Consider the following 14,692-nt stretch of genomic DNA (forward strand, 5'->3'; position numbering starts at 1 on the left):
AATCCGATTGAATGAAATATGAATAGCAATTTATGCCCCAGCATACCAATGAATGTTCATATATTTAATTATCTCTTCAATTTCTTAATGAAAAAAAAACATCTGAGCTACGAAGGCATCTTTTTAGCAGCAGTCTCACAGTGTATTTACTATAGATGGTATTAAAGAAAATTATACCTGTGTTACAAGACGTAGAACTTGGTTATCTGTTTTCGTACCCTCATTTTTATGATTTTTAAAATCATCCGATATTTGTTTCTGATACTTATTGATGAAAATAAAGAGAAGCTATTGGTTTTTATTTCTAAGAGTATCAGAATCGGAGATATTTCTAAATACTTTCACATTAATTACTACCTAAAATTAAAATAACTGACTACAATTAACAACTAAGTACTTTACTTAAAATTAATTTGCACAATTCCTGTGCTCTCTGATTCACCGGCTCATAGAACTCCTTCAAAGATTAAATAGTGTGGTTATGGAACAAATGTGCGCCGTCGACCGAACGTATCTGTAACTTCACGCTTCGGTTCACGGCTCGATTCTGTCTTCAGCAAACATTGTGTTTTCTACCCTTGCGCCAGATTTACGTGCCACAAATGTGAAATATGTGCCGGTCTTTTTAAACGGTCACTATATTATTACATGAAATATGTTTCTTTACATAGGTGAGGATCACCTATGTAAACAATCGTATTTCATGACACTGACACATGTGATTTCTAAGGTGAAAGTTTCTTTGAAGTTTCGTTATGTAAAATTTGCTGCATCCGCTGTAATTTTCGTACGACATTTTGTAAGGACGAATGAACATTACAAATGGCTACTCGTATTATAATACCAACGTATTTGTGCTTGTTCGCAGATGTGGTCTCCACGCCGACTTCACTGAGCTGACAGCTTGTGTCGGCGGCGAACTGGACCGGCATGAAGGTTCAGCTGTACATCGGCGGTACTTCTATATCACGTTGCTGCGGGAACCTGTCTCGAGGTGAGAATAAAAGAGCAAATGATATAAGGAAAATGCCACCTTAATTTACTTCAGTTCAGCATATAATTTGTTTATAGATAACAAACCCGTTTCCTAGGGGTTAAAGCATGTCACGCTTATAACCTATGTGGTACTGCAGTGTATCACCTACTTACTCTGCAGGAACAATCGTGCAATGTCAACCACAGCAACTCAGGCACTTAGTGCATAATGTTACTTGATGTGAACTTCATAAGTTTCCTTTGTTTCCGCTAAAGTTACTCTAAACTTTGTCGTGGTGTTTACTCAGTAACAAAACAAAAACGGCAACCCTTTGCACGCAATACTTATAAAACTTGCTCCGAAATTTGTTGCTGCGAATCGAAACAGACATTCTTTATTGACGATTATTGCGCATTTCGTTCATTGTCGATAGCGAAGAAATAACAGACGAATTAATTTGCCATTTTTTCTAATATGCAACAAAAAATAGGGTTTTCATTTTTTATTGTCAAAATGCATTATAAATATACCTGAAAAAAAAAAATCGTTTTTACTATACCTAACTGACAAATTTATTTCTGCCTCTGCCTTGTATAGTCCTTGAATCTAACCATTCTACCGCATAGCCAATGGAGTTATCTATGTAAGTTTATTGTGCAATATAATTGACAGTGATATTTGTTCCAGGTACTTGTCGGAGTACCGGCATGTGAAGCGCGGCGCCACGTGGAAAGGCTCGCGGCACTGGTGCCAAGGTCGCACAGCTACAGGTAACTGCTGATAAATAATGTAGTAACGTACATTTTGTGTTCCCTTCCTTGAACACAACCCAACCATCGATTTCCTTAAAGGTATGGGGTAATGTAGCTGTAGAGCTTACATTTTTCTGTTATATAGGAAACGTAATCACAACATGGCCGTATCTATTAAAAAAATACTTTCTAAATATATACATAACAATTGGTTTTAAACAGTTAGATATTAAAAAACTATAAAAAAATAGAAGCTTAGAGAACAAACGCGTTCAAGTAACCTTAACTGTAAGCTCATTAGACCGACAGCGGCAGGAGGCAACGAGCCAGGTCAATAAGATCATGCTGGTGAAAATCCACTTAGTCACTTTGGTAAGTCCGTTTAAATGTAGAATAAGTCGACCAACTTTGCTGATCCACTTAAAGTTAAAGGCAAATACAAAATCTAATAAAGTGACTCCAATAGCTTTAATTACTTTTGTACTTATTTCATTTTCCTAGATCCCCAATATTAAATATCTACCCAAATATTCTTAGTTCAGATAAAACGTACGAAGCTTGTGAGATTTGAGACGAATGAATAAATAAACGCTTGAAAGAATAAATAGTCGATATCTATGCGGCCTCCGAGCCCCTTTGATCCGACGAAGTCCTAGGCTGGAATTTATTACGGATGCTTCCAGTGAACGTTGTTCCACGACATTTGACGCGACGGATAGAAAGCAAAGATGCGTGACTGATCGGCATACCCGCCAGTAATTAAAGCAGTAGCTTTGTTCATTACGTAGAAATGAAGATTTCTTTTCCAAAGTTTTTATAGCTTAATGTTCTGTTTTCGTTTCGCTGTTTAATGTACTAACAATGTTAGGTTAACATTTTGGCAATGCTATTGAATAATGTATTTGTTTAGGTGCGGAGGTGCCGCCGTGTTATACAGGGGAGTCGTGGCGTGGGGTGACTTTGGACGACTTTACGTCATGTCCGTGGAACCTAGCCAACAATCGGCAGACGCGGATGCTAGCAGATCTCGCGCTGGTCGGGTGTTACAATGGAACTCTCCGGCATCGGACTGCTGATACTGACAGGGTGTTACTCGCCTCCGCTAAAAGAAACTTAGCCGCGATGGCGTACTTTGGACTTACAGAATTTCAAAAGGTATCTGATTTTTTAACAATTAAACCTGTTGTTTTCTACGGTAACTACGAATAATAATGCCAGTTTTAAATACATTTGATTAGTGTAGTAATTAATTCGAAGTGGTCCACTGTCTAATAATTGCTATGTTTACACTCGTATTATGTTTCCGTGTTGCAACGCTTGTTCGGGCTCAGCAGCGACACCACGTTAACCACAACGTGATTATCTGTAAAGCCATTATACAGGTACACGAAAAGCAGAATAGATGCAAAGGAAAGGCACCTTCCACAACAAAACTGTTGTGGTAATATTATACATATTCTTTATATATTCTTTATTGCACCAAAAATATATCAGAAAACTTAATTATAGAAAAAGTGAGCAAAGGTGGACTTATCTGTAAAGATAATATAAAAGAGATCTGTTGCAGTCAACCCAGGGCAACACTGTGCAAGTAAAAAGGAAGGAGAAAAATAATAAACTTAGCATGTAAACAGAAAAAAAATAAAAGGTACCACTTACATTTCTTCTTTGAAGAATTTAACAAATACGACTAATTAATATGTATAAGAAAAAAATAACTAAATATTTTACAAAATGATAAATGAAAAATGTATTTCGGTACATTTATTGTAAAATATTTAGTTATTTTTTTCTTATACATATTAATTAGTCGTATTTGTTAAATTTGTAAAGTTGAAACCTCAACTCGTTACACATTTAAGTAGGAACTAGAACAAGAAACAAGATACAGACTAGAAGGATTCTCGGAACATAGATTAAGGATTCATTTCTATTAACGCGTTGCAATCGAATGGGATTTATCGTCCTCCTACGCAAGCCGATGCATTAGATATGCGGGTCCAACGTAACTCATCGGGTAGAATAGACATTAGCAATTCCTATCCCCGTGCAGTGACTCCTGGAGATAGGCACGCCCATTATTTGAGCTTGAATCATTATCTAAATATCGGCACGACCATTTATCCGCCGCCGACTCCACCAGCTCGCCACTCGTAGTCACAACCAACCAAGGTTTTCTTTATGCCCCTATGAATATTCATTGCACAATTCCCATTTCCACATTTGCAGTTCACTTCAACAATGTAAAGAGGTAGATTTGTATGGAAATACTATTGTTCCTCGGGTTCAGTTTACACTCTTATTTCTGCTGGGTCAAGGGAAATTGAAAACCTACCCTCGTCGGTTCCGAAAAAAAAAAGTAAACGAACTGGAGCGTTAACTTTTTGAAAGCTTAGACAAGGGGTTAGTACAGAGGAGTTGGTGAATTCGATCACGCACTATTGACCCAAGATTGAAAAAGTTAGTGAAAGTTTTCGGATTTACTATATGAAAATTTGTGCTGAACGTTGGGTTTTATTTGTGAAATAAAAGTCTACGTAAACCGGGCTTGCCCGTTTCTTTGTATTTAACATCAGATACTCGTAGCTTGAAAGGAAGTTAGGTTTCTGAAACTCGAGCTGAACGATTCTTTTTCTTCGTTTCTTTTTTATTGAGATTGCGTTTGCCCGCAACCTAACCAAAGGGTTAATGATAGGTAAATCTAAACTTGCTTTCATAGCGCAGCAAGTCCAGAAATACTTAAGTGACCTCGGTATTGGTGACTAGCAAGAGCTAAATATCAAATGTGTCCGCAGATTACAAAAAAGAAAAATTTTCAAATTACGAATAATATCGAGGAATCTTGTCAAATTAATAGTATTTGTGCAGATATCTCAGTACGTGTTCGAAGAAACTTTCAACCTGCGGTTCGCGGTACCCTTCACGCAGCATAACGCGACAGTTTCGGGTGCGACCCTGGCCTCACTGTCGCCGGCGCAAGTCGCACACGTCAAGCGCCTCAACTTGCTCGATTTAGAGCTCTACGAGTTCGCTAAGAACCTTATGTTTAAAAGGTATTGTATCATTTTGTACTTATCTCGTATAGCTTCTTATCTTTGAAGAGTTATTTTCCTTTTTAATTGTTCTCTTGAGTTTATTGATCAATTTAGAAAATTAATTAATTCGTTCGTAAATAATTAATCCGTTATTTGATTGTTTAAAAAGTAATATAATGATTTAGCAAGGTTATTATAACTCATCAAAGGCTGACGCAAAAATACCTTTCGATATTTATGTCAAACCTTTGATGAGCAAAACTTTTTTAAGTCAAAAAGATTCGTAACTTTTTGAAAGCACATTTATTAGGGCGAAAGTCGTGCTCGATCACAGTTCGCTGAGAAAAGTTTGAAAATTCATTCAAAGTCGTTAATTTATACTTTTCTTTGTTAGATTCGAAGCGTTGAAGAAACGCGACAGCGATTTCGAATTCCGGTGGAAGCATCTCGGCGAGGTACCACGTAGTGGCGTCACAGAATTTGACTGGGACGGTAACCTCGAAGACGCTACTACAGAAAAATACAGAGGCAAGTAATCTGACCCAGTAACTTGAAGAAAAGCGGACAGCTAGTCATTCCTATACAGTACCATCAAATTCTACCTACTTGTATGTCAATGTCATAGCAACATCTAAGTACGAAACAAACTCCTTTATCCAAACTATAAAAAAATTTACTATGTATCCGAGTTATGTGTAAGGTTACGTCGGCTACAGCTATAAAAGCTGGCATGACATAAATGTTGACTTTAATTACCGTACAAATAACGTTTGTTTGCGGCAAGCGGCATTCTGTAACAAGCTATGATCTAGTTGATTAAGGACTGTCATTAAGTTGAATCAAAGTTTATTTGTGCGATCGGCAGCTGGTCTACAACATTGAGTGAACACTGTGGACGCTAGACTCCACTTATTGTGCTATAAATCCATCCCTTGTAATTATATCTCTATATTTATATTAGTACTTTAGTCTGTTGTTGAAAGAAATGAATGTTGATGTTTGATAGAAACAGGGTAGGTAATGCATCTAGGATGAACCTAACGAACAAAAGCCTTAGGGTATCTGTTTGGCCAATGAATCGCAACGTAGCAGTGGCGCAATAAACAACAAAATGTTGCTCAAAATTCGGAATAATTAGGTGGTGGTGGCTTTTAAATACTTATTTTTAAATAGCGCTAACAGTCGCGATTCGCTGGTGAAACAATAATTTATTCTTAAACACGCGTATCAAGCTATTGTACAGTGAATTATATTTAAGTAGTCACAAGTAGTTATTATAAGAATGTTTATCATTAATTCTAAAATAATCTGTTGAAAGCCGTTGCGCGTAGTCTAGCATAGAGAAACTATGATTTATTTTAGTAAACAACTTATGATATGAAATTACGAAACTATCATATTTAGTACAACAAATCGGTTTTCATAAAAATGCATTGTTCAGAGATTAATTGTTTGTACGTAGAAATGGATATGATGAAAATAATTCTCATTTTATTACCAAAGAACAAAATTAAGTGCTATAGAAAACTTATTTTATCATTCTGAACAATTTGTAAGTGCATAGGTAAGCTGTTGTTTTATTATTAGTTTATATTTATTTTAAGCAAAGCATTTTGTATTGTTCGTACTTGTAGGCACAGCTTTAAGGATCAGAGTGTTCTTTCTATGATGTTTAGTAATAGGTATATTGTACATCGGATTTTGAGCTTTTCGTGCAAGCATATTATGAACTATTGTTTTTTTTTTATACTGGTATACTTTTTCGATCTCTCGCTATGAATAAAATTAGCATCGGTGAGAGGAACCTTGGTAATGCTTTTATTTTTATCTATGTTTTAGTAGATTTAGACTAGTACTTATACATTGTTTGCGTTATAATGTTTACATTCTACTTTGCACAGAATTGGAGAGTGTTTCTAGTGAACTCTTTAGTTTATACAAAATGTTACGTGAGAAGTTGCATAGGAGACCTACTTAGCTACAATATTATTAATTTTAGTATTGCAAGTTACTATTAGACTTTACTGGGGTTGTGTCGACTATAGTAATATATATAAATTGACAGGCAATATACGAGCGGGGACGGGCTTAATATCACCGTGTATCACGTTTATCCGATGGGATAAGAATTTTATATCGAAATTTCAAATGTAGCGAAATATCAAATTATAATTTACGAAGGGAAACGTGAAGTGGTCGGACAGGAGTGGAATTTTACTCCATAATAACACCATTTTGCGCGGTATTATGGATGTGTTGCGTCGCTGAGGTAAAAGTATTTCAAAATCCACTGACAACTTTATCAATGATGGCGCTTTTATCTTTTGCGAAAAAATATGCGGAGCGGGCTCACGATCATTTAACTTTGTCCCTTTTGCCCTGAAATGAAATTACTGTACGTCGTAAGTTGTAGCTTGCAACGTATTGCAGGCAATACACGCGCGTAGGCACAGTGCAAGCGTGCCGTGTTTAATATTCCGTAAACTATGTTTGTAAACTCTTTCAACTCGGCTGGTTCCGGTAATTCCCTCCGCGCCGCATAACAAATTAAAACATTTTTCATTTAAATGCTCAGAATTGTTACATTTCTGAATAAAAACTATTTTGTGCGGTAGGCCTAGCGTGGAATGAGCGTGACATACTGAGCAAATTGTAATGTATTTTATTTGTTTAACTCTAGTTAATAATGTCTATGGTTGGTTAAAGCTGAATGGGGCTTACAGTTATGAAATCAGTATTTCCTAGGGCAATTAAAATTGCTATTATGTCGTAAGTACGCGGTTTTAATGAATCTGTCTTTGTGTAGCCTATGTTGGTAGTAAGAGGCAGTATGTTTTAAGTCCTGGAACTCCAGACCACAGAACAATAAATATAGTAGAAGTGGCTAGTTGGCGTCTGACGCGTGCCAATAGTAGGCCTCGTTAGACCTACTTGAGCTCAGTCCGCCATTTTCATTTTATACAGTATAGATGTGTCAATTCTTTCGCGCAAATTCTCTAAAATCGTAGAAAAATGCCTTGTTGTGCTGTTTTGGAGTGCAAAAGTGAGAGTCGCACTAAAAATATTACCCGTGTCATGGTGGTATTTCATAACATCGGTACGCCTTATTTAAAAAGCAAAAAGCAATTTTCTGTTTATCGAATATTTTTTGTTCTGTAACAAACGAAAGTAAACATTATCTCAGAGTAATATAGTCTTATCTCCAGTTTTATTTTTTGGAGAACTAAGTAATCATCTCTTGATTGAAATAAAGTACATTATGCAATGTGTGCGTTAAAGAAGTTGGCAGCACGTTGCATAAAATTTGATTATAAAATCAAAACATCGTAACTTGCAATAAAAGCATTGAACTTTCAATGATATAGCGACTGGGTAAAGTTTAAATTATAATAACATTTGTTACATCTTTTTAAATTAGAAACTACTACTACGTGTTTATCATTTTGTTTATGTGCGTTTTAGCGAATGCGGTTCTGATAATAATCGAGTCTTAAAGCCCTTCCAGTATTTTTTTTCTTCCGTGCTCCTATTCTTACGAGTGGCGACGCCCGGTGGCCTGGTCTACCGCTATGTCTTGACAATATAATCAATAGCGATTCTCGATTACTTTTCCTCAATTTTTCGCAGCCCACAGATATGACGAGATTAACTTTTCCTTCTTTCGCATTCCCTACTTTAGGGTTCCGTACCTAAACAGCAATAAAACCGATGTTTACGATGAAATTTCGATGTTGGTCTCGACAATATGTCACGCCTATTTCTTTGGCGAATATTAGTCATTTAATGAAAACATTTGAAAATGGTACCTATTCAAAATGGCGGGTCGCAATATAAAAATCGAGCTGCTAGGTAAAGTGCGGTATCATATTATGAAAAATCCTGCTATACATTCCAATCTTACTTTTTTAATTTTATTGTAACCGCAATTCACGTCACAAAAGAATATTTCATTAATTCACTCATATCATAGCTTTTTGTGTTTTCTTTTCTATCTACAAGAAACTGTTTTTTAATTCTGCCCTTAAATCTTGGAATTACTTTGTGTGATGAAAAGTATTAATTCGGTTTTATTTTTTGAGTAATCTTGTCGTAATCTGTGAATTACTAATAATTATAAAAGTTGTTATGTATAACACTATTCACAGTTTTATATTTACTTTAAGTATACATATAAAATTTTGTAATAAAGCTGCTTACTGTATTGATGCTGATTACGTGGAAAATTTAGAAATAAGCAACTATACGTTTAGGTTTGTGTATAAAATAACGCTAATAAGCCCTGTGATATACAATCAATTGCACCCAAGGTTTTGCAGAAATGTCTGAAACTTTGTGTTCTCAACAATCGCTTCTAGATATAGTTTATTTTAAATTGTAAATAGAAATTGATATAAAATGGATTATAATAAAGAAAATTATAATACAGTGGACACGGTACAAGTTGGTTTGAGCTGTTTTGCAGAACCGCAGCTCGAGGCTTGAGTCGCAAATGGAGTCGACGTGAAACTTATAACTTAAACTTGTTTGTACTGTTCACTTGGCTTAACAATAAACGATGGGTGCATAAGCCATACGACAAGTTAGCCATAGTGCACTACAACATAATAAACTAGTTAACTACAGGTATGTATGTGTTGTTGTATTTATAGCACCGGTGCATACGAGTTGTACCAAAATTTAGTGTTTAGTTTTTTAAGTTCCCGACTGAACCAAAACATAGGACGTTATGTTGTTTTAACGAACACCGAGTAATAAAATATACGAAACTATCCGTTCTTTTTATTTCTGCACTCGACATAAACACCTAGTTTTATTGCCTATAAAATGTGCCGCCCACTGAAATTACAATTACGTCAGCCATTCATACTAAGTACCTAATTAACTAAAGAATATCTTGGAAAAACTGCGACGGAAATGTTAAAGCCTAATTACAGACAAGTCTCACGCACGAGACTTATATTGTTAGTCTCTATCTTCTGAAACAATGTTTACAGTTGTAACCAGGACACTGGGAGATAAGTATAAAAAGACCTTCTAAAGGGCTTTCATGAACCTCGGTAAGTTTTCGTCGTACATTTTCTTTTATTTTCTTGGTGAACTACCTTGGGAGTGTGATTATGTCGGAGGTCGCGGTACAGTTGTTGCGCATGAGTGGCGGTGCGGCCGGCGGTCGAACGTCAGGCGTGCAGGAAGCTCAAATGGTCGAATTTGCATTTATGTCATTAGACCGGATCCGGCGGGCGAGGGGCCTCGGGAAATGGCCTGGCCTATAAACGTACGTTGCACCCTGATCTAATGTAACATTGTGCACGTTGTTACCGTTGTTACTGTTGATTACCGTGTACTCAGTGATAAATTTTTAAACGAAGAATATCATATTGTTGCCCATAGATACCAAATACCATAGATTTAGTATACTAAATATATATTTAGTACCGGGTACCTATCATAGGATAGGCGATAGATGCCATATATTCGGATAGATTCCATAGTTCCTCAAGGTTCCGTACTGTCTGTAACTCTCTTACTGATGCATATCAATGATATGTTAATTCCAAGTACCTTTGTGTATGCTGATGACAGCACAGTTGTAGATAGGTACTTGACCAATGCAAGGGTCAGTGGAGAGGAAATCCAGTCTTGTCGACAGTCCGTGGTTAGCCTTTAGATTTCACACTCCAGGCAGTCTCCGATTGGGGCAATGCCAATCTTGTCAAATTTAACGCTACCAAAACGCAGGAGTGTCTATTATCCACAAAGCGGAGTCCTTTGGAGCTGACTCCGACTTTTCGTGATATGTCCATACCGACAGCCGATTGTCTCCAGCTACTTGGAATGGACCTATCGTCCAATTTGAATTTCGGCAGATACATTGAATCCATGGCCAAAAATGCAGCAAGGAAGCTTGGAATCCTTTCCAAGGTGAGGCGTTACTTTACACCGGGACAGTTGCTTCAGCTGTACCACGCACAAGTTCGATCGTGCATGGAGTACTGCCACCACCTTTGGGATGGGTCTGCTACATATCAACTGGCCACTTTGGATTCAATTGACAACCGTGCCAAAAGGCTTATAGGTGACTTGGAATCAGTGGAGGCGAAGCTGCAGAGCCTTGAACACCGCCGTAAAGTTGTCTGCTTATCGGTATTTTACAGGATATGTCACGGAAAGTGTGCGATGGAATTACACGATTTAACTCCGCCTTCCCCTTTCCATCACCGGGGAACAAGGCGTAGGTTTGGGTTCCACCCCTATATTGTGGATATTCCAAAGATTCGCACACTCATAAATCCCGAGAAACTCAGAGGTGCGAGTCTGGATTCGAACCTACGGCCTTTGCTTCAGAGGAGGTAGAGTAAACCATTGGGTTACCACGGCTATACTTTTCTTTTAGAACCAGGCAATTGTAATGCTCTTGCTGAAGTAGGTGAGATCCAGTCTTTGACATTGAAAAAAATATGAAGACTCATTGCTCTTTAAACTCAAATAAATGCCTTTCAAGTAGAGTCACATCATAATTTTGTATGAAACCTAAATTGTATTTTAGTACGTAATTTACTTAACCCGTAATACTAAATACGAATTCATGAGACCTATGTCGTATATGAGAGACGGCTCTTGTTATTGACAAAATGTAGCACGTGACCCTTTGTACTGTTTGTTCAATCTAGAGGCAGCTACTTGCAGCGGATGCAACTGGATCACACGATTGAATTGATGAATGGGCACTCTCAACAATAATGTATTGGCCAGACGTACTGCACCGTGTGCCAAACTACACTCGACTCATCCGAGAATACAAGCACCAGTTTCTGTTTTATGAACAACTGCAACATCACTTTCCCGTAATCACGTTTCTGATTCATTTCATCTAGTTGCCAAGCTGTTGACATGACATTAGTTCCAATAGAACGTAAAAGTTTTGTTCTATGGCTTCTGTTTATTTTATTACAAATTCAATGTTTAAATTGTTTAAAGTGGGTTATTGGATCGGTTATATTTTTATCCGACTAAGAAGAAGTCGAAAGGTCAGTCATAATTTTGGCACATGTATGTAGGCATTGTTTGTTAATTTGTTCCTTAACAGAGTCTACACTAGGTACTGAATTGATTTGAACGTAGGAGGCGTTGTTCGATTGGTCTCGATTGTCCGCGTGTCGGTGGCTATATTATTAAGATAATTATGTAATATGTGGCAATAAAGGTGCCATACAAAAAAAATAATAATTTACTTCTTGTGTTAAAATATCTAACTAAGTCTCACATTTTAAGTAATTATTTACCTAACACACACACATATATATATATATATATATATATATTTATATATATATATATATTCTATAAGTGAGATATATATATATATATATATATATATATATATCTCTCACAAAAAAAACTTTTGTTTATCAACCCAACTACTACTACAATTATATACGGTATAGGTATACATCCTTTGTATTTAAGATCATTCGTATACATGTAAAAAGTAAGCCAATATTTTTATTAAATAAATTACAGGTTACAGTAACATAAATAAAAGAGTCTTCGAATCGATGTATTTAGTGTTGTGTAGCCGATATTTAAAAAGAAATATTGTTAAATCGAATCCCGTCTATTAATAAAACACCCAAAATAGAGAAGGATTTAATTTTGACTCACATGAGTTCATCTCTTTCAGGAATAATGAAGCGTTGGAGGTCGTTTTGTAAACATTATTATATTAGGTGTCTGCGACTCTCACTTATTACATCTCTGAAACTTATATGATTTAAAGTTGAATATGAGATTGCACTATATTTTAGCAGACTAATTTATTTAGTCGAAGAAATAAACCTAGTTGGCCGTTTTTAAATAAAAAATATAACGGATTTCAGATTGTATAAAAAAATCCGATTCTAGTGAAAAAAATCGATGTAACCTTAACTTCGTAGCTTTCTTTGCATCGTTGGATTACACCTCTTTGCACAATAAAATCGATCAATAATTTCTCTGCAGAGTATTGTTCTGCGACTCGACATTTTAGGACGCATACTTTACGCTCCATCTGCTTTCCAATAATATGAAAGGGAGTTTCCATAGAAATACAATAGTTGCCTGTCCATTTTCCTATTCTAGGAAGTTTAAAATTTTAAATAGATTTCTCTTTGTAATTTTGATCATTTATTCACATTGTACGATTAAACGAATCTTTATTTGAAACGAGCGTAGTGCTGTCATAGATAGAGGCTTTCGCAAAACTAATTCGCGAAAATTATTGTTTAAGTATCCTGTTGATTTCAACGATCGTCGACGCGAGTGAGACCCTAAATTGAATCAAGATAATCAAACTTTTCCGTCGTGAAACTTTTGAACAATCTCGTAGCAGTATACGAACTCATCAAAACAATCCATTGTTTTGGCTAAATTGAAGGAATAGCGTTTTAAGACGAAGGAGTTTTATTTTTGTGCGGATGAGCGATGTTGTTTCCAGAGACACTTTACTGTTTAAGCGTTTGAAGTTTTACAAAGGGGAAGAGAACCTCAGGCACTCTGGCCTCGTCGAAAAAGCTTTTGGAGTTAAGTTACGCTACAGAGCCCTCCGCTTTGTCTTACGGTTCCGTTTCTTGTAATCGCCATTGTGCTCCTTATCTGTAGCATAGTTATCTTTTGGGTGCCGCCGATTTATAGTTATTATGCGGGCCCCAGGCACAATTGTTATTAACTATAGCTTTCCTTTGTTCTGTTAGTGATAAGCAACCCTTGTTGAAGCTAAAACCCTGTAAAGTAGTTCTAATCAACAACAACTAGGCTCAGTGTACAATATGCAATTAAATCAATAATTTACAAGCAACAGTGTTCGTCATACAATTCAGAAAGCATAAGTATCGTTTTCATTTTATGGAATATAATTTATGGGGTTTTCCTAACGGGTTAAAGAGTCATTAATCCCATGCAACGGTGTGCGAAGCGGTGGACAAAAGGTTATTGTTTAGAGTGCTGAGGAAGGTGTAGAGTGCGCCGGGCACGGGCGTTTGTTAGCATGTGCCGATAGCCTGTTAAACATGAATCCCGCTCACGACTTGCGTATCTAACATTATCCTAGGTGTGGGTTATTCAAATTAGTGTCTTCAGTAAGGCGAATTAATCGTTTTGCATTTACCACTCGGGGAGAGCGGGGCTGAACGTTCCGATTTTCAAATAACTTGCAGTTTTATACTGAACATGAAGGATTTGCAAAATGCGGAAATATTGAACAAATGTTTTTAGCTTTTTGTAATAGTATAGTCACTTCTGCTAATATCTCAATAGTCTTTTTCATAGAAGCTAATTTTTGATAAATTTAGGAGCGGAACATTCAGCCCCGCTTTGGGGCGTGTTGTTCCGTCTTTGAGGGAAATTGTTCCGCCTGGATTATGACAGAATACCAAAGATTTTCTTAAATAAAACCACCTATTTTATAATTGTATGTATGTAATGTTTATATTATGCTTAACTAACTTAAAAAAAAAACAACTACATTCTTATTCATCAGTAATATTATTCATCGCTCATTTCTTCACCTCAGAATCACAGTTGAGACACACATAAGTGACTCTATCATCTTGTCTAAATATTTGACATGAGCCCGTTTGTAGTTTGACATCCTTAAAACAAAGAAAAATGGTCATAAAAATTTTAAGTATGATTGCAGGTCTTTGGGGGAAGTTGTTCCTACGAACAACCAGCCCCTCGAGGGAGGAACTTATAGTCCCAAATTACGTTTTTATACGAAGACTAACATACCGGCAAAGTAATAGAATCAATCAAAAAAATACTCAAACAAAAAGATTCCTTTCTAATGTCACTACAATTTAGAAAAGCTACGTATGAATAGGCCCATAATAAACAAAGACAGACCAAAAAATTTAAACAAGAAAAAATTTACTTACGTGATATTTTGACTGCTC

The 14,692-nt window shown here is 36.3% G+C and overlaps 1 protein-coding gene across 1 annotated transcript in view; it reads left to right on the forward strand.

The window, feature by feature from the left end:
- LOC113233366 (heparan-sulfate 6-O-sulfotransferase 1) overlaps positions 1 to 7,739 on the forward strand; it is a 39,596-nt gene extending 31,857 nt beyond the window's left edge. Inside the window, exons 3-7 of the mRNA XM_026468490.1 lie at positions 869 to 994; positions 1,664 to 1,746; positions 2,639 to 2,883; positions 4,597 to 4,781; positions 5,158 to 7,739. Of these exons, the coding sequence (XP_026324275.1) occupies positions 869 to 994; positions 1,664 to 1,746; positions 2,639 to 2,883; positions 4,597 to 4,781; positions 5,158 to 5,299 (781 nt within the window). The 3' untranslated portion in view covers positions 5,300 to 7,739. The remainder of the gene's footprint in view (positions 1 to 868; positions 995 to 1,663; positions 1,747 to 2,638; positions 2,884 to 4,596; positions 4,782 to 5,157) is intronic.
- The last annotated feature ends 6,953 nt before the right edge of the window (positions 7,740 to 14,692 follow it).

The sequence above is a fragment of the Hyposmocoma kahamanoa genome, unplaced genomic scaffold, assembly GCF_003589595.1.
Source record: "Hyposmocoma kahamanoa isolate Upper Pololo Valley unplaced genomic scaffold, ASM358959v1 78, whole genome shotgun sequence".
Lineage (NCBI taxonomy): Eukaryota > Metazoa > Arthropoda > Insecta > Lepidoptera > Cosmopterigidae > Hyposmocoma > Hyposmocoma kahamanoa.